This window comes from Podarcis raffonei, chromosome 1 (genome assembly GCF_027172205.1).
Source record: "Podarcis raffonei isolate rPodRaf1 chromosome 1, rPodRaf1.pri, whole genome shotgun sequence".
NCBI classification, from domain to species: domain Eukaryota; kingdom Metazoa; phylum Chordata; class Lepidosauria; order Squamata; family Lacertidae; genus Podarcis; species Podarcis raffonei.
The window spans coordinates 134,172,100-134,194,866 of record NC_070602.1 but is presented as its reverse complement, the minus strand read 5'-3'; the positions used below and the strand labels follow the sequence as shown (position 1 = coordinate 134,194,866).

General features: G+C 43.5%; 1 protein-coding gene across 1 annotated transcript in view; it reads right to left on the bottom strand.

The window, feature by feature from the left end:
* KLF7 (KLF transcription factor 7) overlaps positions 1-22,767 on the bottom strand; it is a 77,010-nt gene that overhangs the window by 4,454 nt on the left and 49,789 nt on the right. Inside the window, exon 4 of the mRNA XM_053363222.1 lies at positions 8,802-8,925. Within this exon, the coding sequence (XP_053219197.1) occupies positions 8,802-8,925 (124 nt within the window). The remainder of the gene's footprint in view (positions 1-8,801; positions 8,926-22,767) is intronic.

Below are 22,767 nucleotides of genomic sequence, written 5' to 3'. Positions count from 1 at the left end.
GATTTCAACAAGAATGCCAGGCTTGCTAAACCCCTGCAGCCCTGCATCTGATCCTTGATCAGTAAGGAACAACTGAAAATTAGACTGCAGTCCATGCAGCATCTACCTCAAAGGTTGGCTTGCAATTCAACTGCTTGACACACTGGCTGAGCACAAGCTCTGTGCCACAATCCATGCAGCTTCTGTGTTCCTTCCAATACAGCAGCTGACCTACTGGGCACTTCAACAGAAATACCTAGCGAAAGCTAGTAGCCAGCATATTGAAAGGACACCCAAGGGATTCTCTTTCAGTCCCCTCTGGGGTCCACCTCTGCTCCCTTTTCTCTCAAGCTAGCTGCCAAAACACACACACACACACACACACACACACACACACACACCTATTTGCAGTACATATGCTGACGCTGCTAATCAGCATGACACTTTGCCAGCTTACATCAATATGCCTCACCTGAGATGCAAGACGCAGCTGGAACAACGAATTGCGGGGGGGGGGGGAGCTGTGTGGGATTCTCTTTCTTCCATTAGGAATAGGCAGTGCTATGAAGAATCACAGCACACAAATTGTGTGCTTGTGTGTATTACATACTCAAAGGGTAAAATTCTGGGGAAATAACATGCACTGGGCAAGAAAACTCCAGAAGCAGAGCGTTCAGGCGATGTGCTGGACACAGTGCCTTGCTTCTGTAATGGGTTGGTTTTTTGTTTTGTTTTTAACACATTTTGTTGATTTTCCAAAGATAATAAAAAACACAAAGAAACAAAAACATACATTCACAAAAACAATTAAACAAAACAAAACAAAACAAAACACATTTGTGGGATTCCTAGAATCCCTTGACTTCCATCTAAACCCTTACTTGGGTCTACTTTTTATCAACTTACTGCATGTCCGTTGTTATATTTATATCATATTTAAATCATCCACTATCCATTCATGATAAAATTACAAGTGATCTTAAAACCCTACTAATGTATTAAGCTGTGTACAGTCATACCTCGGGATGAATATGCTTCAGCTTAAATATTTTCGGGTTGCGCTCCGCGGCGACCCGGCAGTAACGGAGCGCGTTACTTCCGGGTTTTGCCGCTCGCGCATGCGCAGGCGCTCAAAATGACGTCATGCGCATGTGCGGAAGCGGCGAAACATGACCCGCGCAGACACGCAGTCACGTCTTTTGTTTGCTTCAGGATGCGAATGGGGCTCTGGAACGGATCCCGTTCGCATCCAGAGGTACCACTGTACATTGCTTCTGTATATATGCAATAAACATATCCATTCTTACTTGAATTCATTGTCGTCTCTTCCTCTCAGTTTCATCGTCAATTTTGCCATTTCAGCATATTCCATCAATTTAACTGTAATGAATTGGATGAGAGCCAACAAACTGAATCTCAATCCGGATTAAGACTGAGGCACTTGTTAGTAGGCAGTTCCCTAGACCAGATGGCTGGGAGGTTGCCTTCTCTTGTTGGGTTACACTCCCTCTGAAGGAGCAGGTATGTAGCTTGGCGGCACTCCTGAATCCTTTGCTGTTGGCTTAAGGCTTAGTGGTGCAAAGAACCTTCCCTTCAGCTTTGACTGATGACCCAGCTGCACCCCTATCTGGACCAGAATAGCCTAACTTCTGTTGTCTATGCTCTGGCAATCTCTAGATTACTGCAATGTGTTATTACAGTCATACCTCGGGTTACAGATGCTTCAGGTTGCGTTTTTTCGGGTAGCGGACCGCCGAAACCTGGAAGTACTGGAATGATTAACATTCTATAGACTCTGAAATGTGGTTGTGGGTGAGGGGTTATTGGTTTGCCATTGTTTTATTATATATTTTGTGCCCTCATTTTATATTTTTATGTTGTGAAATGCCTGTGATCTTCAGATTAAGGGCAGTACACTTTTTTTTTTAAAGGAGTGCCACAGTCAAAAAGCCCTCTGTCAACCTATCTGGTACATACAACCAATGCATAACAAGTCTGAGTTTTCAACATATCCAGAATCTGATCTCTTTAACGAACCACATAGCAAGGAAGCTCAGGACGCCTGGTGTGATTGGTATAGGACGGCAACCACATTTTGGAGAGAATGATGATGTACATTCATCTTCACATGGTCATATGTCATTGTTAGAGGAAATTTATTATTTTCATTTTATATTTGTATACCTTGCCACTTCTTCCAAGGAACTCAAACCAGTAGGTTTTTTTTATCCTACAGAAACCCTGCATGGTGGGCTATGCTGCCTGTCTGCCTTTCTCAAGATCACCAAAACCTATTCAGGTATTTGCACAGGCAAACCAACAAAGAAAACGATGCTTTTTGGTCTTCACAGTTAACAATTCTTTTGTTTGAAAACATCCTCTCCTCTCTGGGTGCAGCAGGATGAGCAGGTTCTGTCCCCAAAGGCAAGGTAGTTTAAACAAAAAGTCTGAAAGCCCACATTTAAGTTTCCAGTGTCACATGTCAATTAAACTTCTGCTGATCAAAACAGGGTGGAGAGGAAGAGGTTAAACAAGAGCCATCACAAATCACCTTGCGGATATAAAGAAAAACAGGACGTTTATCAGCTAGGTTGTCGGTTCATGAAAGCATCCTTATTCAGCTAATCAGAGACTTATTTTTTCTCACAAATGAGAGCTTAAAAGAGATTATTGCTGCATACTCCTGGGAATAGGGAAGGAAGAAGAGTAATGAAAGCAAATGTTACAATCACAAGCTGGGACAATTAAATAAAAAGAACAACTATTTTGCCAGTTTGAATGAAGTAAGTTTCTGTATAAGGAGCAAGACTCTCATTCCCTCAGATAATCGAACATTTTTTTGGGGGGAGGGGGTGAGAAAATATGTACGGTCATGCCTCTTGCGTTCTGCTCTTGTTTCGGACTTTCAGCTTACAAACGCGGCAAACTCAGAAGTGTTTACTTCTGGGTTTGCCGCCTGCACATGCGCAGAAGCGATCTGCACGCTTCACGCATGCGCAGAAACGCACATGCGCAGAAGAGGCGCTCTAGTTGTGAACTTTTTGGGGTGCGAACGGCACCCCAAAATGGATTAAGTCCACAACTAGAGGTACCACTGTATGATTATCCATATGGCAAGGTTTCTCTACATTACACTCTCTCCGCCCCCCCCCGGTGCATTTGGAGATCAAGTGTTTACTTAAAGAGTGCTGATAACACGCAGCTCTATTTCTCCACCGCATCTGAATCAGGAGAGATGATGCAGTCTTAGGCCATTACTTGGATGCGGTGGGGAGATGGATGTCAGAAAACAAGCTGAGCTTGAACATGAGTATTTGCCATAACCAATAAATTGGTCAACTGCCCCCCCCCGCATGGGGTTGCACTCCCCCTGAAGGAGCAGGTTCGCAGTTTGGGGTGCTTCTGGACCCAGTGGCTAGAAGTGCCTTTTGCCAACTGCAATTGGTTCGACAGCTATGGCTGTTCCTGGACTGGGGAAGCCTGGCGATAGAAGCTCAGGCCTTGGTTGCTTCAAGACTGGATTACTGCAATGTGCTCTATGTGGGGCTTCCTTGCGCTAGATCCAGAACACTGCAGCACGATTGCTGAGAAGAGTAAGACCTTGTCAGCTTGTAACACCTGTGCTCAGAGATCTGTACTGGCTGCTTATTTGCTACTGGGCCATGTTCAGGGTGTTGCTATTAGTATACAAAGCACATAACAACTGGGGACCAATTTACCCATGAGATCACCTGAGCCCATATACACCCACTCAATCACTTTGATCTGTGAACTGGCATTCTTACAAGTGCCACATAAGAAATCAGTATTTTAGTGTGGCCACCTCCACATTGGAACTCCCTGGCTATTGATATCAGGCAGGCAACTTGCTATATACCAGGCATAGGCAAACTCGGCCCTCCAGATGTTTTGGGACTACGACTCACATCATCCCTGACCACTGGTCCTGTTAGCTAGGGATGATGGGAGTTGTAGTCCCAAAAAAATCTGGAGGGCCAAGTTGGTCTATGCCTGGTATATACGGTACTCTTTTCAGTGCCTGCTAAAAACATTCTGCTTAGACAAGCCTGCCCAGATACCGGTATTTAAAATGTTGATGCATGTTTAATCTGTTTTTAGTTTATTGTTGATTTGCATTTTCTTAAATGTTTTAAATTACTATTGCTATTTTATTGATAAATGTATTGTTTTCTGGTTTGTTTGTTTTTTTGTAAATGGTTTTGAGGTGGTTTTATATATACACAATCAAGCCATGTATAAATTTTATGAAATTAATAAATATTTTGTCTGCCTGTTCAATTAAGATGCACACCTTTATTCCAATGAGGAGGAAAACTCCCAAGGACATGGACTCTCTGGTACAAGTGCAGAACACTAAGCTGCTGGATGTTCATTTGCTGCATAATGGTTTCGACCACAATCCCCCCCCCCCAATCTACCACATTTTTATCTCCAGTCTTTTGAGGGTGGTACATGTCAGGAGCTCCAGCTCCCATCAGCTATCATGGCCAAAGATCTGGAATTATGGGAAAACTTGTTTGGGGGCACAGGATCTCTATTCCTGGAATCCCTCCCATTTTGTCCTCACAACCAACCCTTTGACTGTGGTTAGACCAAGAGAGTGGCTGGCCCAGCTTCAAAGGGTGACTTTGTGGCCAAGTGGAGATTTCACAGTGCTCCCTGTAGCCATTACAGCCATACCTCGGGTTGAATGTGCTTCAGGTTGAGCGCTTTCGGGTTGCGCTCCATGGCAACCCGGAAGTAACGGAGCGTGTTACTTCTGGGTTTCGCCGCTCGTGCATGCGCAGATGCTCAAAATGACGTCACACACATGTGCGGAAGCGGCAAAACGCGACTCGCGCACGCGCAGTCGCATCTTACGTTCCATTCAGGATGCAAACGGGGCTCTGGAACGGATCCTGTTCGCATCCTGAGGTACCACTGTACTGCACAACTAGTGCAGCAGGACCCTGAGGCAGAACACAAGGCCGACTTACTCAAAAAGCAGCTGTAAAATCTTATAGCATGGAGCTGAAGCAAACTTCCTCCACTCTTACTCTCTGAAGCTAGACTGAAACTGTATTTTGTGTGTGTGTGTGGTGTGTATGGGTGTGGGTGAGAAAGAGAAAGAGAAAGAAAAAGCGAGAGAGACAGAAGCAACTCCCCCCATCCCTCACATACATCAGGCTGAGTACTTCTGACACCCAAATCCAAAAAGACCACTACCCAAAAAGCGACTTTAGGCAAGCCCAGGGCAACTGTGGAAAGCTCACACACCCGTTCTGTATCATGTCCCCTCAGTTTCAAATGCAACTTGCCACAAGCCATGGAAGGACTTCTGCTCAGGAAAGACCACCCTGTAGCTGCCTTGGGCATGAAGGACTAGTTGTGTTTGTCTTTGGAAACAAGCCAGGAGAAAACAGAGACACCAGCCTGTTCAATGGGCTGAATAATATTACGACAAGAGCCACGCTGAAATTTCTCAGAACACTTTTCTTCTGAAAAGATGAGGCATTTCCCCTCACCCTCTTAGGAGAGGCCACTTTGAAGAATTTTCCCCAACATTTTCTGGTTTTTTTGGTAGTGTGGCTACCATTTCCCCTTCACAATGACATGGAACAATGCTAGTTAAGGTAAAGGTAAAGGGACCCCAGACCATTAGGTTCAGTCGTGACCGACTCAGGGGTTGCGGCGCTCATCTCTCTTTATTGGCCGAGGGAGCCGGCGTACAGCTTCCAGGTCATGTGGCCAGCATGACTAAGCCGCTTCTGGTGAACCAGAGCAGCGCACGGAAATGCCGTTTACCTTCCTGCCGGAGTGGTACCTATTTATCTACTTGCACTTTGATGTGCTTTCGAACTGCTAGGTGGGCAGGAGCAGGGACCGAGCAACGGGAGCTCACCCCATCGCGGGGATTCGAACCGTAGCCTTCTGATCGGCAAGTCCTAGGCTCTGTGGTTTAACCCACAGCGCCACCCAATGCTAGTTAGATGATGCTAAATGATGGACAGGCTGCTGCTGCAAGCTGTACACACTTACACACACTCTTAGGGGGAAAAGGAACATGTTGGTTCTGCTACTTCCGCTGCTAATGATGAGCCTCACCCCTGAGAAACCATTGGAAAATTCTTCCTGCCCCTGGGGAGATCTTGTGAAACAGTTCCTCCCAATTTCTCTGCCCACAAATAGGGCAGGTGGTTTTTAAGGGCCGTCTGTGCACAGCTCTAACCAAGATAAATAACTAAGGTTGGGGGAAAGGGAGTTAAACTGCTGTAGAGCACGAAACGCAATGCTGAAATGAAACGAACGGCTTCAGCCCAAGGTCAGAAACTTGTCAGCTTCTCCTTAAAGATTACAAGAAAGCAGCGGTCTCACTCCAAGAAGACAATTCCCTCAACTGCGAAGAACTAAGCTACTTCCAGTGACAACAATAGAACAACAATTGTTTAAGGAGTCTCCCACTGCCAACGAAGAAAAGAGAACACATCTTCCTTCGGTTGACAAAAGGAATGTATAGAAAAGCAAGGCTCCAGAGATCTCCCTCTAAGTTATGTTATCCCACATTCTGAACAAACTAAAGCACGGCCAAATGTCCAGAAATAAAAAGGAAGGCAGAGCTGTCAAGAGGAAAAACCAACTTGGTGGAGTGAATGGACGCAGAAGAAAGACAGAATGTGAAAAATGATAATATTTCTTCGCCTGTTAGAGAACAGGTATCTGTTTATGTCCTCTTCTCTATACGTGAACCCCAGCAATCTAAATGTGTCCAGGAACTAAAGAGAGATTTGATTGTATTAAAAGCATTTCCTTACTGCAACAGAAGTCTTGAGGGCTGCTTTAAAAGGACGGGTAATTTTCCAAAACCTGCTCTCAAAGTTACATATATAAATAGGATTTCAGAAGATGGCATGGCCAGATGTAAGATATTATTTGATTATTGCCTCGGCAAGATCTCAGCTTTAGACTGCGCATGGCCAGTCTCTCAAATTAGGTGGTTTACTGCTTGGCAATGGCAGTGCTATTTGGTTTTATTACTGGGAAGTCTGATTTTATTTTGCCAATGCTATGCTAACAGTCAGATAGTCTAAAGTACACTGAGCCAAGTATTTCAGTCTGTAAGATCTGTTAAATCTTACAGCAAGTTTTCAAAAGTAACCAAGAGCTCCATAACTTTTAAGGAAACTGAGCGTAAAAGGCAACCACAAATAACAGCTGCCTATAAAGGTAAAAAGTGACTGTGCAGTTATTTGCCTTTATATAAATACACTGTAAGAAGGCTAAATAGCTTGAAAGTGCATTGTTAGCTATGCTTCCTTTAAGGCTGTGGCGGCTACAGAAATCTTCATAAGCACAATATGCTTGCAGTCCTCTCTGTTGCGTTTTATTTTTTACGTTTTATTTATTAGATGTGGATGCTTTGTGACTTAACTATTCAATTTAAGCATGCTTTACGTTCTTCAAGCCATTATTTTGTATTAATGGCTTAGATTTGTTTCCATTCATGCTTTTATTTTTGTGATTGCGAATGGCGATATAGTTTTATGCCAAATAGTTTGAAATGTGGCTTGCTCTTTTCTTCTTCAATGTATTTTTATTGTTCTTTTCAAACAAAAACGGGGGGGGGGGCACCCTCGCAGGCAATTGCAAGTATAAGAACAAGGACACTGACATGAATTAGGTGGTTACATTGTAAAATCATCCGTGTCTAAGCCTGTCCCTCCACATATGACTATGCGCGGCCAGTGGTTGCCACATCTGTGCTAGTGAACTGGATAAAAGGATAGCGGGGCCTTGAGGAGCATGAAAACCAAAACCTATAGCCCTCTTAGATGTCTAATTAAATTGACTTATCTTAACACTGTTTAGAGGCTTGGCCCCCCATATCTCCCCTTTCCTCCCACTGCTCCCCTGTTTGTTTGTTTTTGCTTCCAGTCTGTCTCTCATAATGGAAGCGATCTGAGCTGGGAAGAAAAGGATGTCAAGCAATAGCAAACAAGAGAGGAAGACGGGGGAAAGTTTCATATCCTTTACAGCATATGTGTTCTATTGCAAATATTACCCCAGGCTCCAGCTTTAGACATGAATGAGGAAGGGGAAAGGGCAAAAACCACACACGGCCGCCCTCACCAAACTTCCTTGTTTGTTTATGAAAGAGGGCCGGCTGGCACCACAGCATTTCATCTGTACCTGTGCATTTTGCTGATGGTCTGGTGCAAATACCAAGAGATTTCCTAGCATGCAATTCCTGTAAATGAAAGCGTGCTCCACTTCCTTGGACTCCAGACAAATACCCACCCTACCCAGTGGGGTAAGCCAGTCTTGCTTAATAGGGAAAGAAATAAAATATTCACATCTGCGCGAGTAAAATATTTATATCTGCAACAGAATTATGGGCTTTTGAAATGCGCACTCTGTTAATGTATCGGCAACGAACAAGCCAAGCCCCACCACTGTCTAAGCCAGTATTGTCTGAGCTGATTGGAAGCAACTTTTGAAGGGAAGAGAGATTTTTCCAGCTGTTAATATCTGAGACTGTTTTAACTGGAGATTCCAGGGACTGAACTGGAAACCTTGTTTGCTTACTGGGCCAAGGAAGTTTCCGTCCAAGGAAGTGGAATCAACCTTGAAATGTTTGGAGATGCGAGGCTGAAAGGTAACCCTCTAGCTCAATCACGGGGACTCTTGTGTGGCCGATTCCCCTTCCTCCAAAATAAGCAGCCAACGTTGCATTAAACGTTTCTTTTCTTTTCTTTTTTAAAAAAGATTTTCCTCCAAGTTGCCTCGAGGGCAGCTCTTGAACCAATAGGTGGGATGCAAGTTACCTGTCGCAGTGGTTGCACTTGAAGGGTTTTGCCCCTGTGTGTTTCCTGTAGTGTCGCGTGAGCTCGTCGCTTCGTGCAAAACGCCACTCGCACCCTTCCCACGAACACTTGTAAGGCTTCTCACCTGCAAAGAAGACGGAAGAAGTTTTGTCAGTGACAACCAAAAGCTGGAGTGTCTGGTGTTGTAAACAAAAATTGCCCTTTTCCCTTATGGGGTATCCAAGAGCCCATATAGAGTCCTTACATAGGTTCCCTATTGGTAGGAGAGAATAACAGAGGCCAACCAGAGAATATTGAGAAGCAAAGCAGCTAGTAAGCCTGATCTTTATTGATCTGTTGCAACAGGGTGCTCCCCTCACCCGCAGGAGAGGAGGAGGAACCCCGAAAAATGGCGTGCAAGGCCTTATAAAGACTTTTGAAATTGCCACCCTGTAGATCAAGACCACCCCCATACATACATCACAGAAGGGGTGCAACCTAAGACCACCCCGCAGATACATCATACCTACATCACAAAAAAGGCGGTCTAAAACAGAAATTTTGAATGTTGTTTTTCTCCTGTCGTTGTTTATCTCCTGTTTGGCAGGTTACTTGATTGGATTTCCTGGGTAGCCTGGCCAGTCTTTTGTAATGATAAATACTTAGTTCCTGGGCCAGGTCACAGGCTCACACCCTGTTCATATCTTAAATGTGCCCTTAAGACAGGATTTGTGAGGAAAGAGACAATGGGGAGGTTTGCCACTTTGACCTTGCAGAGAAAACATTTGCTCAGTTTAGGAATCAAAATGGTTCCAGGTTGGTCTTCCTGTGCTGATCTATGTACATGCTTGGTTGGTACACTTATGAACATTACCATATATTTAAGACCATAAAATTCCTATCACAGTGGTCACCAATATCTTACATGCCAAAGAGGAGGGTTGCGTTGCTGCCAGAGCATCATGGCCTCTCCAGGTTGTCTATGTACCCTGAACAAAGCAGGAGATTTCAATTTCCAAGCCCTCCTGATATCATCTCTCCTTCTGAAATCAAGGGATTGGGGAGGGGGCAATTGTGGTGGAGTTTGGTGGATTTTTTTGGTGGTTTTTTAAAAAAAGGGTTTTTCAAGGGCTTCCAGAAGTTTAGAGGGTATTTGCAGGCTTTTTCAATGGCATTCCCAATATACGCACGCAATTTCACTTAAATGCACAGTGCCTCAGAACATAACCCATGCATAAATAGGCCTGTAATAAGAAACTAGTGGAGGAACCAAGATATTCTGTAGCAGACCCTTAAAGCTGCCTTTGAAATCTGAGACTGTGAAACTCTTATGACACTTATGAAAGTGGCTCATTTACTACAGGAAGCACTGGTTCTATTTTCAATGATTAGCACTGTAATTGATTTCTTCTTTTTTTACAAAAATAAAATAAAATAAAATCTGAACAACAGCCCAGTTTCATCTATTCTGGATGGGCCCATTCACACATGAAAGTTGCATTCATCTAGTTGTTTAGGTCTAGGTTTGAAATATGTATGTGTGAGCTGGTGACGGTGCAGTCATGTTTTAACCCTAGTTAAATGAGACCTGATTTGCAACAGAAGCAAATGATTTAAACAGCAGGCAATGATGCTACTTCTGTGGGATGAAACCAGGGGCACCATAGAGATACTTAAGAGAGATGCTGTCATTTCATTTTTGCTCCCCTTCTCTTGTAAAAGCCTGCCAATGTGCTTGTCGCCATCGCAACTGATGAAGCATTCTGCTCTTTGAAAAATGGTGTTAATCCAAACCAGAGGGAGGACAACCAGCGAATGGTACAGCATCCTTTCAGCTTAGGATCTAGTTGTCATTCAGACAGCACCTAGTTGCAGACAGTGGACGGCTCCAATATCTGCGTATTTTAACATGAGAAAGAATCCTGATATTGAAACCAAACACACACAGTACTCAATACGCAGCTACACATTCAGTATGCAGCTCAGCAAGAAAAAAGGTGGGCCCAATAGCAAAAGAGAGTACACAGTAAAAGAAGAAGAACCGTCTTCATTGCTGCTATTTAATAAGGAACTGTCAGCACCAGGGAAGAGGAAAATATTTTTTAAATACTGGAAATCACCTTAAAGATGCCCTTTAAAGCTCATTCACAGCCAGTGCCTTCAAGTGACAAGCTTCTTGAATCCTAAACACTGATGTGTCTTCTGTGTTATTTATTATTAGCAAGAGGAAGGAGAGAAATGGGAGATCTGATTGCTTTATAGCCCAAATCTAAGAGAAACCACATGTTCAAGGAGTGGGCAAATGAAGACAGGAGAAAAGCTGAAACAGGCCCAAATTAATCTCCAGTTTAAGCCCCCCAATTATAATGAAGCTAACACAAGCATCTCTCATCAGGGCCCAAGCAAGGGAAAAAGAGAGAGGCTTCTCTGTGGTTAGTCATTTACGAAACATTACTGATTGCAAGCTAGGCTCTGCTACTCCAAAGATAAAGTGGAAATCTGGCACAGGCAGATGAGGAGAATGGGCAGAGATATCTCCTACAGTTCAGCAACCAGAGCCTTTTATCCTCAGCTCAGATGGGTTTCCAAATGAAAAGGGGAGAGAGTGATCTAAAACTGAAAGGCAGAGCAATGCAGAAAGGAAACTCTATACAAAATTGAAGCAGGTGTAGCAAAGCCAAACACCCATTGATCCACCAGCCCATCAGTCAAGTGATCTCGTCTCTCAAGGCAATAAATGAGAAAGCAGGGTAGCCGGATCATGCGAAGAGGGATGGGGTTCCTGTGCCTTTAAAGTTATGGGGGACAGGGGGATTTCAGCAGGTGTAGCTTGTGACTCCAGCTACACCTGCTGAAATCCTCACCCTCCCACACAACAGTTGAAGATGCAGGAACCCTGTTCCGTTTTGCATCCAGCTACCTTAGGGGAAGGGACGCGGGTGGCGCTGTGGGTAAAAGCCTCAGCGCCTAGGGCTTGCCGATCGAAAGGTCGGCGGTTCGAATCCCTGCGGCGGGGTGCGCTCCCGTTGTTCGATCCCAGCGCCTGCCAACCTAGCAGTTCGAAAGCACCCCCGGGTGCAAGTAGATAAATAGGGACCGCTTACTAGCGGGAAGGTAAACGGCATTTCCGTGTGCGGCTCTGGCTCGCCAGAGCAGCGATGTCACGCTGGCCACGTGACCCAGAAGTGTCTGCGGACAGCGCTGGCCCCCGGCCTCTTGAGTGAGATGAGCGCACAACCCTAGAGTCTGTCAAGACTGGCCTGTACGGGCAGGGGTACCTTTACCTTTTTACCTTAGGGGAAAGTGAGGGGGAAAGTGGGGAGAGTTGGAGGTGTTGGGTTTTTTAAAAGTGCATTGTTTCATTTCACATAACGTATTGGAACTCTCTTGAATTCAAGAGTTCTCAATGGCTCAAAACTGCTAAGACATATCAATACACATAATAAATGTTGGAAATGTAAAGAAAAAGAAGGAACATTTTATCGTATGTGGTGGGAATGTAAAAAAGTAAAGAACTTCTGGGAAATGATATATTTGTTGTTGTCGTTTAGTCGTGTCCGACTCTTCGTGACCCCATGGACCAAGCATGCCAGGCACTCCTGCCTTCCGCTGCCTCCCCCAGTTTGGTCAAACTCATGTTCGTAGCTTCAAAAAATGATATATGATGAGATGAAAAAGATGTTGAAATATACATTTTTTTAAAAACCAGAAGCAGTTTTACTTGGTATTATAGGTCAGGACATTAATAGGCAAGATGTTAAATTGTTTTTATATGCAACAATTGCAGCAAGAGTATTGTTAGCCCAGAAATGGAAACAAGAAGAAATTCCGACGAAAGAAGAATGGCAGACGAAATTAATCAACTATGCAGAATTGGACAAAATGACGGGAAGGATTCGAAACCTGCGGGACCAGAGATTTACAGAAGATAGGAAGAAGTATATGAATTATTTGAAGAGCAACTGTAATCAACAAATTACGCTAGTAGGACTACAAGAAGTTTTGTAAGGAGAAATATACGAAGTGTTACAAAGTAGACAAAGATAGAGATATTGGTTATGTGTTTGAAAAGTAATAGGGAAGATAAGAAATGCATACTAAGAGATTAGTTTGGAAAATTTTCAGACAGGATTGATGGAAGTCAAAAAAATTGAATAAGATGTAAAAGTATGTGTAATTACTGTTGAAAATTATATGTTAAAAAACTAATAAATATATGTCAATACATATACATGTCAGTACATATATGCTCATGAGTGCCTTTGAGCATGAGAAGAATGCCCTCCCCTCTGTACAGCAAAAGGTATGTTTCTTAATGCAATTTAAAATAAAGCAGAGCAGCGAGAACAAACAGATCGCTCATTTTTAGGCGAGGCTTCACGCCTTCCTAAATGTTGCGACACAGTTTCTGGCTCAAAACACACTTTGAAATGCATGTTTTAAGACAAAATATTATTTATTTATTAATTATTATTATTATTATTATTATTACCCCACCCATCTGGCTGGGTTTCCAATATTTTAAAATATGTTTAAAAGTACACATAAAAATGCCAACTTTCATATGGGTTGAATAAAAAAAAAGCAGAATAATGTGGAAGTGGGACACAAATTGGAAACATTCCTACACGTGGGTAGAGGAGGACGGCACAAATACAATTAGTAACACTATTTCCCCAGACCATTGTCACACCATTTCCCCATTTTTAACAGAAATACTCCACCCCTATTCTGCCACAAATCATTTCTCTCATAACTGGGCATGTGGCAGAATGAATGGTTAGTCCCCATAGTTTATCTACTTGTGTTGGGAGTCAGAGTGCTCAAGTACCTGCAGAGGGAATTTTACTTCCCCTCCCTCGCATCTTTGATTGCTCTCCCTTCCATTGCCCATGATCCCGACAATAAGGGCTGATGAAAAATCCATAAAAATGTCCGGCGGAAACCAGGACGTATGTCAACCCATATCAGAAGTGTTGGGTTTTCTTTGGTGAATTTCCTTCAAACAGCTCAAAAACATCAATTTTTTGGGGGGGGGAGATTTTGCAAAGAAAAAAGCTCAACAATTTTGTCACCCCCCCCCCAAGTTATACACCTTGCACAGCAAACACAACTGCTCCAGCAACAAGTTATTTACTCCAGTGCCTTGTGCAACAAATGACCTGGCCAGGTGGCTCTCTGACACTGGTTTATAAAAGATGCACCTATTATGTAAACTATATCTTATGCAGAAACTAACTGCTTAACACCATGTATCCAGTAACAGCATCAGCTACATGAAGCATGGACTTGCCTTTCAACTGCCAACCTACTGAAGCAGGGAGATGCATGGTTTTTTTTATACCCTACTGTTCCCTGACCTGTTGGGATTGAGGACAGGTCATCAGTCAAAATAACAGAATGCACACCTATTCTCATGAAGACATGAATAAAAGCATCCACTTTCATAAAGGGAAGGCGCTGGAGACAGTATTGTGTAGTTCCTGACTAGGCTAGCTTATCAGACCCCATCTTGTCCAGAAACTGAAGCAACCCGGCTCCTAGCCATCTTCCTTCTAGGATAAAGGATCCATCGTTTTCTACAGCAGCTTGAGATTTTCCAACACTGATTTGCCATGGAAGTGAATAATTCCCTTGGTACCCAATTCAACGATCCAAGATCTAATGTAACAAACAAAATATCTTGCAGTCACTAATTGGGGTGGCCTTCAGCGATACCAGCTGAAAAATACGACCCAAGATGGATAATCTTGACAGCAGTGCTGCATGAAACCCATTGCACAGAGGCTGTTAAAGCCTTCTGGAGTGTATCCTGACTTATTTCAGCATCAGATATCCCTCTACCATCTATGATAGCTGAGCTCCCGGGGCATTCCAGAGTAGCTTTGCCAAGCACTGAGACTAGCCTTCTTTTCAGATTCTTTTCTTTTGTAACATGAGCTGCCTTGCTGCCAAATGTCAGACAGTGTCTCTTGTGTTCCCAGGCACTGCACGCTTGCTTACTGTATGCAGTGCAGAGGACAAAACAGAAAGACAAAGGAAAATGTGACCTTTAAAAGCCGCTGTCTAAAGGAATCCTTGACCCTCAGACCTCAGCCAAGATTCGGCTACTCCCTGCCCCCCTTGACAGCTAGTCAAAACTTCAAAGCAAAATGCAGGGAAAGGGAACAGTGACCATCTCATTACATAATATCTCATTAATACTTTCCTTTCCCTGAAAACAATTAAAGAAAGTATCACTTGGTTATCTCATCCTCTGATAAGTGCAATGGCCTCCAGGAAAAATAATAATCTAAATTTAAATTTCTTATGGCAAGCATTGTTACAGTTGCATTCCACAGATTGCAATCTGGGTTTCATAAGTGCTAAACCTTTGGGACCTTCTCACATCTTCTCAGGTTGTGTACTGTTGTGCTGTGTTTTACGGACAAGGAGCAGAAGAAATAAGCATTTAAGGAACGAGTGCAGAAAATGGATTCGGAGAGGTTGCTTTATTGTATGCTGTAGTTACAATATAGCCATTCTGTAAAGGTAAAGGTAAAGGGACCCCTGACCATTAGGTCCAGTCGCAGATGACTCTGGGGTTGTGGCGCTCATCTCGCTTTATTGGCCGAGGGAGCCGGCGTACAGCTTAAGGGTCATGTGGCCAGCATGACTAAGCCGCTTCTGGCGAACCAGAGCAGCGCACGGAAACACCGTTTACCTTCCTGCCAGAGCGGTACCTATTTATCTACTTGCACTTGATGTGCTTTCGAACTGCTAGGTTGGCAGGAGCAGGGACCGAGCAACGGGAGCTCACCCCGTTGCGGGGATTTGAACCACCAACCATCCGATCGGCAAGTCCTAGGCTCTGTGGTTTAACCCACAGCGCCACCCGCGTCCAATTCTGTAGCATCTTGCAAAAGAAGCAGTTGCTTTCATGAAGGGCCTAGGTTGAATTCAAACTAGGAGCTGAACATTCAACATCTATTCTTGCTTTTACACATACTGTACTACTTTTCTGAGATGTTGCGGGATAAAATCAGGAAGCTAAAAGAGAGCAAGTTACTTTCATATAATATCCACCTACAGCCACCTGTTTAGAACTGAAGCGGCTCTGATCTATTTATAATTTCTGTGCTTTCTACTGAAAAAGAGCTTTGAAGATTGTGTTTGCCATCCCAACAACTCTGTAGAATCAAGCTCATCATTACTGCTATTCTACAGATACTTTTTTTCTAACTAACTCTGCCTGCCCAGCTTTCCACCTCTGCATGAGCACAGCAGGACAAGCAAGGACACAAGTTTCCAAAATGCAAGGCTCTTCGGGTATTTATTTAACAAAATTAAACAAATTATTTAAAAAGGGGGGAACGCTCTATGTGGTTGTTTTCTATCTACATCCACATCCACATCCATATACAATCTGTAGCTTTCTGGTAAAAGAAGAACATTAAGTTCAGAGCATATTCCTAGATTTAATCTCAGGTATCTCCAGATACCGGAGATGCGAACGCGGGACGCGGGTGGCCTAGGACTTGCTGATCAGAAGGTTGGCGGTTCGAATCCCCACGACGGGGTGAGCTCCCGTTGCTCAGTCCCTGCTCCTGCCAACCTAGCAGTTTGAAACCACGTCAAAGTGCAAGTAGATAAATAGGTACCGCTCCGGTGGGAAGGTAAAGGGGGTTTCCGTGCGCTGCTCTGGTTCGCCAGAAGCAGCTTCGTCATGCTGGCCACATGACATGGAAGTTGTACGCCGGCTCCCTCGGCCAGTAAAGCGAGATGAGCGCCGCAACCCCAGAGTTGGCCACGACTGGACCTAATGGTCAGGGGTCCCTTTACCCTTTACCTTTATCTCCAGTTAGTTTGTAGGTAGCAGGACTGCGAGGAGAGACCCTCAACTAGATTTCTTGTACAGCTACTGCCAGTGTGAAAAAATACTGAATTTGATGGTCTGATTCTGTCAGCTCCAGTTGTTCAAAATTCAAGATTAATGCTGCTTTTTTCTAGCAGATAGTAAAGTGCCATGGAGACTCTGTGTTAAACAGCTCCTCCTCCTCCTCCACTCACCAGACCAGACTCTATTTGGTGCCAGAATAAGAGCACTTTTCAGATCAAAGTGATCTCGTAGCCTGACCTGGACTGAGTATCACACACACCTAAAACCCCCCACTATTGAGTCATTTATTTGCTACTGCTTTTGTTCAAGATAGTGAACAAAATAAACCAACAAAGGTCACAAAAATAGCTAATACGTATACAATCAATTAAAAGGAGGCATTAAAGAAGAGATAAAGTAGCACCAGAGATACAGAACACCCCTCGTGATTCACTGTGATCTCAGCCGAGCATCACGTGGTGCAGTGTAACAGCTAAGATACTCAGCCAGCTCAGGCAATCTCAGTTTGAATCGCTGCTTCACTCAAGAGCCCAACACAGCCCCTCTACCTGCAATGCAGAAATAATACTCACCTACCTTATTGGTAAGAGTCGTGTTCATATGTAGCAATAAACCAAAGTTTGTAATAAACCATAGTTTAATCACGAATGTGACTACCTGCACAGTCCTTAGAATTCTTCGTTTATTTCTGGCTTTCTAGGTTTTGAAGTAAACCACAGTCCACTTTTGGATGACACAACAAGCCGAAATATGGCTTGTTTCAAGCATACATGTGCCAGCGTAGGGGTGGAGGGAAGACTGTCTTTCAAATGTAACAAAATGGAAGCCCTATAAATTAAAATTGCTCCAAATTATCTTGAAGTATTAAGGTTCTTCTAGTTTGATGTGCCCCAGAATATATTTAACATTCATACTCATGACAGATTTATATCTTGGCCTAAACCCTCTGAAGTGAGTTTTTGCCATAAATGGATTTCTAAACAAATTCAACAAACAGCTGAGTTTTAAAAATCTGAATGTATGCAGTTTTATGTTATAACCTTAGTGTTTTCCATTTCCAAAAGCTAGAAATGGAAAAAATTTCACCTTTTCACAGTACTAGTAAGTTAATGATTGACGATGCAATCATTCCCTCTAATATCCTGGATGTGAAATCCCCTGGGACTTGCATTTAATCTTAAAACACATTATGTAAAAGTAGGATTCATAGATGGAACAAATTGTTGTTTTTTAGACAAAGAGAGAAAGAGCAAACAAACAAACAAAAACAAACAGATACAGCTGTTTAAAAAAGCGAGAGATTTGGAGATAAAAAATATAGCATAAAGTATGTGTGTCATTCTTGAACCAGTCACAGTGAAACTAATAGAAAAATCTGTTTTGGTTTCTTTTAAGATTCTTTCATTGTTGAATGTGCCTCTAGTTGATTTCATCAGGTAAGAAAAAGTGCAATTCATTACTAAGGTGGCTGGGGTACTGTACCATTCCTATTTAGAGAGAGAAATGGTGTACGGTACCATTTTGGCAAACACCATCAACAGCAATTCACGCATGCACATTAATCAGAAAAATGAAGAAGAGAAACATGGCAGACGTGTGAGATGAAAAGCAGCACACCACCATTGTGACCATCCTTTCCGTCAACGTATTTGCTCCCACACAGTTTTGTAGAATCAAAACGCCTACCTGAGATGGAATATCACACAGCCTGTAGTTGAGAGACTTGACAGGCAGATCAATGGCACCTAAAGCCACAAAAATGCCCATTGAAGGCAGATTTAGCACCAACACCCCCTGCTTAACACTGGTCTGAAAGGCTGTTCTGAATTTCAAGTTCCTAATGAATGGTATGAATGACTCCAGAACAGGAATGGTAACAACTCTGCATCATTCTGCTGGTAACCCATATTATGAATCGAACCCTCTGAATTCTACTCCAGAAAATGCCTTTTCTCCTTTCAAGCATGCTACTTTGTGGGATCTTGCAATTTATACATGTGGCAGGAACATGGTGACCATAGAAAGCCAGGACTCCTTCTGGGGATGGAGGCAGGATCCCTATAAATCACCTTCTCTGAGCCCTTCAGCACAGGTACAAAGCCTTGCTGCAGCCAATCTCGCTTTGACGTTAATTCACACATTACTTGATTACTCAACATTTCAATGAATCGACTCCACTGAAAAACTCTACATAAGGGGGCAGAATGCTATCCTTTCTGTGGGAATTGGATTTGTGAGAGCTCGCCACACACCAGTGACTGCTTCATGCTGCAGCCATGGAATGGTCAATGTGCACATCTGAGTGGAGACAGGCAGCCCCTTGTGTGGCAGCTACCGGTCATTCCCATTTAAGGAATGAAAAGGAGCTGCTTCAATCAATTTACCTACATCAACGGCGAACCACATCCTAAGTGGCTCTGTCACTTAAGTGTCCGTGACAACCTTCACATGTCATTCTGCATATAATGCGAAGCATGAAAAGGAGAACGAAATAAGAAAAAATAGACTCTCCCTCAACATGGGTGAAGAATGCTTCTTAGAAAGAGTAAAATGTCTCAGAGGGCTTAAGCTACCCGCACTCAATTATCACACCCCCTCACAAGCCCATACGCAGGAAAGCAACGATTCATCGCATCTAGCCCACTGACACAACGCACACTGAGAAAAGGTACATTATCCTTCCCTTGCTAGTCACTTCATGAAAGGGACAAAGCTTCCTCAATTCCAATTCCTTTTTAAAGCCTGTTCTTGTAAGCTTAGCAGAAAAAGAAGCTTGAGGCACCTGATGTGCGTTAAGAACAGAAGGATTTTGTTGGGGGTGGAGGGAGAATTAGGAGACACAGGTGCCAGGCCTTCTGTAGAATGTGCCCTTCTGCTCCATTAATTGCTGACATATCCTTCCCCCCCTCCAATTCAGCCCCTCGGGAGAACAGCAGAGCAGCAGGCCCAGACTGGTACCCAGCAGCAACACCAGCAGCAAAAGTAGACAATTAGGTGCCAGAAGAAAAGGGGGGGGGAGAGAAGATGCAGTTGCCTAGCAACCAGACAGCAGAAGCAGCTGTGTAGCAGGCCCAGGCTGGTACCCAGGCACTGACAAGCTAGCCAATTAGCACACTGTATTTAATGCTGATGTGGTTTCCTAGCAACAGGATGCAAAAGTCTGTCTGCGACACACTCTTCCCTCACATTTCTCCCCCCCATCCCTCATTCAAACCATTACTTTCTTTTCTTTTGCCCTAATTGACAACTCTCTGCTGCTTTAAATTGCCATTATTATTTTTTTGTCCCTGGAGAGGTTAGGAGAACTTAAAAAAAAAAGGAATAAGAGCTTTTAGTTTCAACTTCACTTTAGCACTAAGAGCTCTGGATATATGACAAGCCAACAGCTGCAAAACCAGCAAATAAGGAGCGGCGAGATGTCAATATTTCAGCCCACTGTATAAGCTTTTCTTAGAATATCATTCACAATATGGTAACCGCTAGCTTGGACCACCTCTCTTACATTGTTTCGCCGTATGGCAAAAACCTTCCTGTTTAGGCAAGCGTCTGTTTTATTGGATAGATATACTTTTTATCTGATGTCCATCTTATTCACTGCAGTTGTCTCTGATTTTATTATAATGCATTTGAGGAGGAATTTTATGGTATGTTGTGATGGGTTTCAATTGTTGTTAACTGCCCTGAGTAGCACGTAGGCACAAAAAAGGCCAGAATATAGATTTTTATATGATTTTGCATTTTTCTTTTCATTTTATCCAACAGAAGTCTATTTACGACCTTGTCTGTTAGCACGCAGCGCACAGCATTAAAAGCAGATACCAATATTTTGTGGATCTGTGTCTGGGGGGGGGGGGAATGCAATCATCAGACCGAACACAAAAGACTAAATATTACCAATATGGCGAGGTGAGCTTGCTACGCAGGGTTAACAGTATCCACTGCCCCATATTGAACATGCTAGATTGATGCACAGAATTATACACATAGCAGGAAACCTGTACAAATGTGGCTTCCCTAAAACATGAAGCAACTGTGCACTGCTCACCAGAGGAATCTGATTCACTGCAGTTCAGAATCTTTGCCCCATTACGGCACACTCTTGGCAGCCACTGGTACTCCTGAAGAGCTGGTTTCAGTCCCATGAATATATTCTCCCCAATCCAGAACTCTTGATCAGTTTTATTTGCCTAACATGCTCAGAGTAGGGTGCAATCTACACACAAATAAAAACAGTTCTGAAAATGTTTCTTCTTTTTAAGCGTGTGTTTTTTTAAAAAAAACACACTGAGTTTTCCATAAGATTCACCATCACTATCTAGCGTCACATTGTATATTGCATTCAAAACACACTTTAAATGTTTTATTTGAAGATGTGGAGCTGAGTCCTAGTTGTCTTTCTAGTCAAGTCTTGTTTACTCAGCTCTCTAGGGTCTTGGGCAGAGAGAGCGCTCTCCCACCATCTGCTCTGTGTGCCTTTAAAAAACTGGGGATGCCAAGAATTTAATGTGAGGCCTTATGCACATGGAAGGTAAACAACGGTCCCTTCACCCCCCCCCCCCCATTTTTAATGGACATTTTGTTGGTGTGACCATCAACACATGCCTCTCTGAGCACTTAAGGAGGCAAGTGCCCTAAGTGGAAAGATACTGGTTTGCAGGGCATAAAATCCGCACAACGATTCTGAGTCCTTTTTCTGCATCCCATCAATGATGCCTTTTCCTCACAGCCATTTCAAAGGTGCATTGCGTTTGCACCAAAGTTTATTGGAATTAGTTATGCTGCTTGAGCCGCCGTGTGAGTTAAAATGAAGCAAAACCCCCCCCCCCAAGTCCCTTTCATCTTCAAGGAATCATAGATGTTGGCAACTGAGCCCAAGGCCTGGTTCCTTTGCATAATTTATGCCATTTTAACTAATGCCATTAATGTTTGTTACCTCCCCTTTACTCTCCATTCTCTCTCTCTTTTTTACATCTTTAGGCGCCCATCCCCTGCTAGGACTCCCTAGGTGGTCACTCTGGATTCCAGATCCCAACAGGATAAGGCTCCTCATCAACCATCTTGACATGTCTGCCTCACCTGGGGCTCAGCTGACTGCTCTCCCCTGCCTGCCCCTCCTTGCTGCCATTAACTCTTTCTTGACCCAGTGTTGCTTCCCTGTTGCATCAGTCACCCTACTCTTCCATTATATCCTCCTGCTTCTGAAGAGCTGGAGCCTGTCCCCCAAGGTGGCTCCCCATTCCATTTGTTTCTGCAACAAAAGCACTGCAAGTCTCTACAAGGTGCTGCTCTAAGCATCATTTCGGGTTCGAATTGAGGCTCGAGCCAAACTAACCCTTCCATAGAAGGGTCTTCATTTAATTTTTAAGGCACATTTTCCCAACAAAATATCTTGCTTCCCTTCTTAGACAAAGGCACATTTATACTCTGTGAATTACATTTATTTTTTTTGCTTTTGTTCAACCTAAATTAGCTCTCCTTCTGTCACTTGCTTCAGTGGCATTTGCTGAGATGGGGCTGGAAAATTCTCTCTCTCCCCCCCAAGAAGCCGAACTGTCACTGCTTGCAGAAGTATCTGCCATGCAATTAAAACAGGGGACAAATGTGTTAAAGCTAGATTTATGCCCCCAGTCAATTAAGTACCAGTTCTATTTCAGTTCCTCACACCCACGAAATAGGTGCTCTTTCTCCCAACTGCAGACCTCACTTTCCCCTGCCACCTAGAGTGCTCTTTCGCACATATTTTCCCATATGACAAGCGACTTCTCCATTTTACTCTGGGCCAAAATCTGGTCCCACCTTTTTGCACGTTCGTCCTTAGCAACGTCTCCTTGGCGCAACATAAATTAGCACCACCACTTAAAAAAAACACCCCTTCAGTTAACTGAGACCAAGAAAAATAATTAAAAAGAGGGATCTGCTTCTTGTTCTGCTCAGCTGAATTAAACTCCTTTCCCTACACAGTGGGTCCACCAAACAGTTGCATTCCAAACTCTTCATTTGCCAGAAATTACAATATTCAGAGGGAACTGTGCCTGGTGCCAAAGTCAGACCATGGATCCCTCTGGCCCATAGTGATTGGTAGCGGCACACCAGTTTCAGATGTGAGTC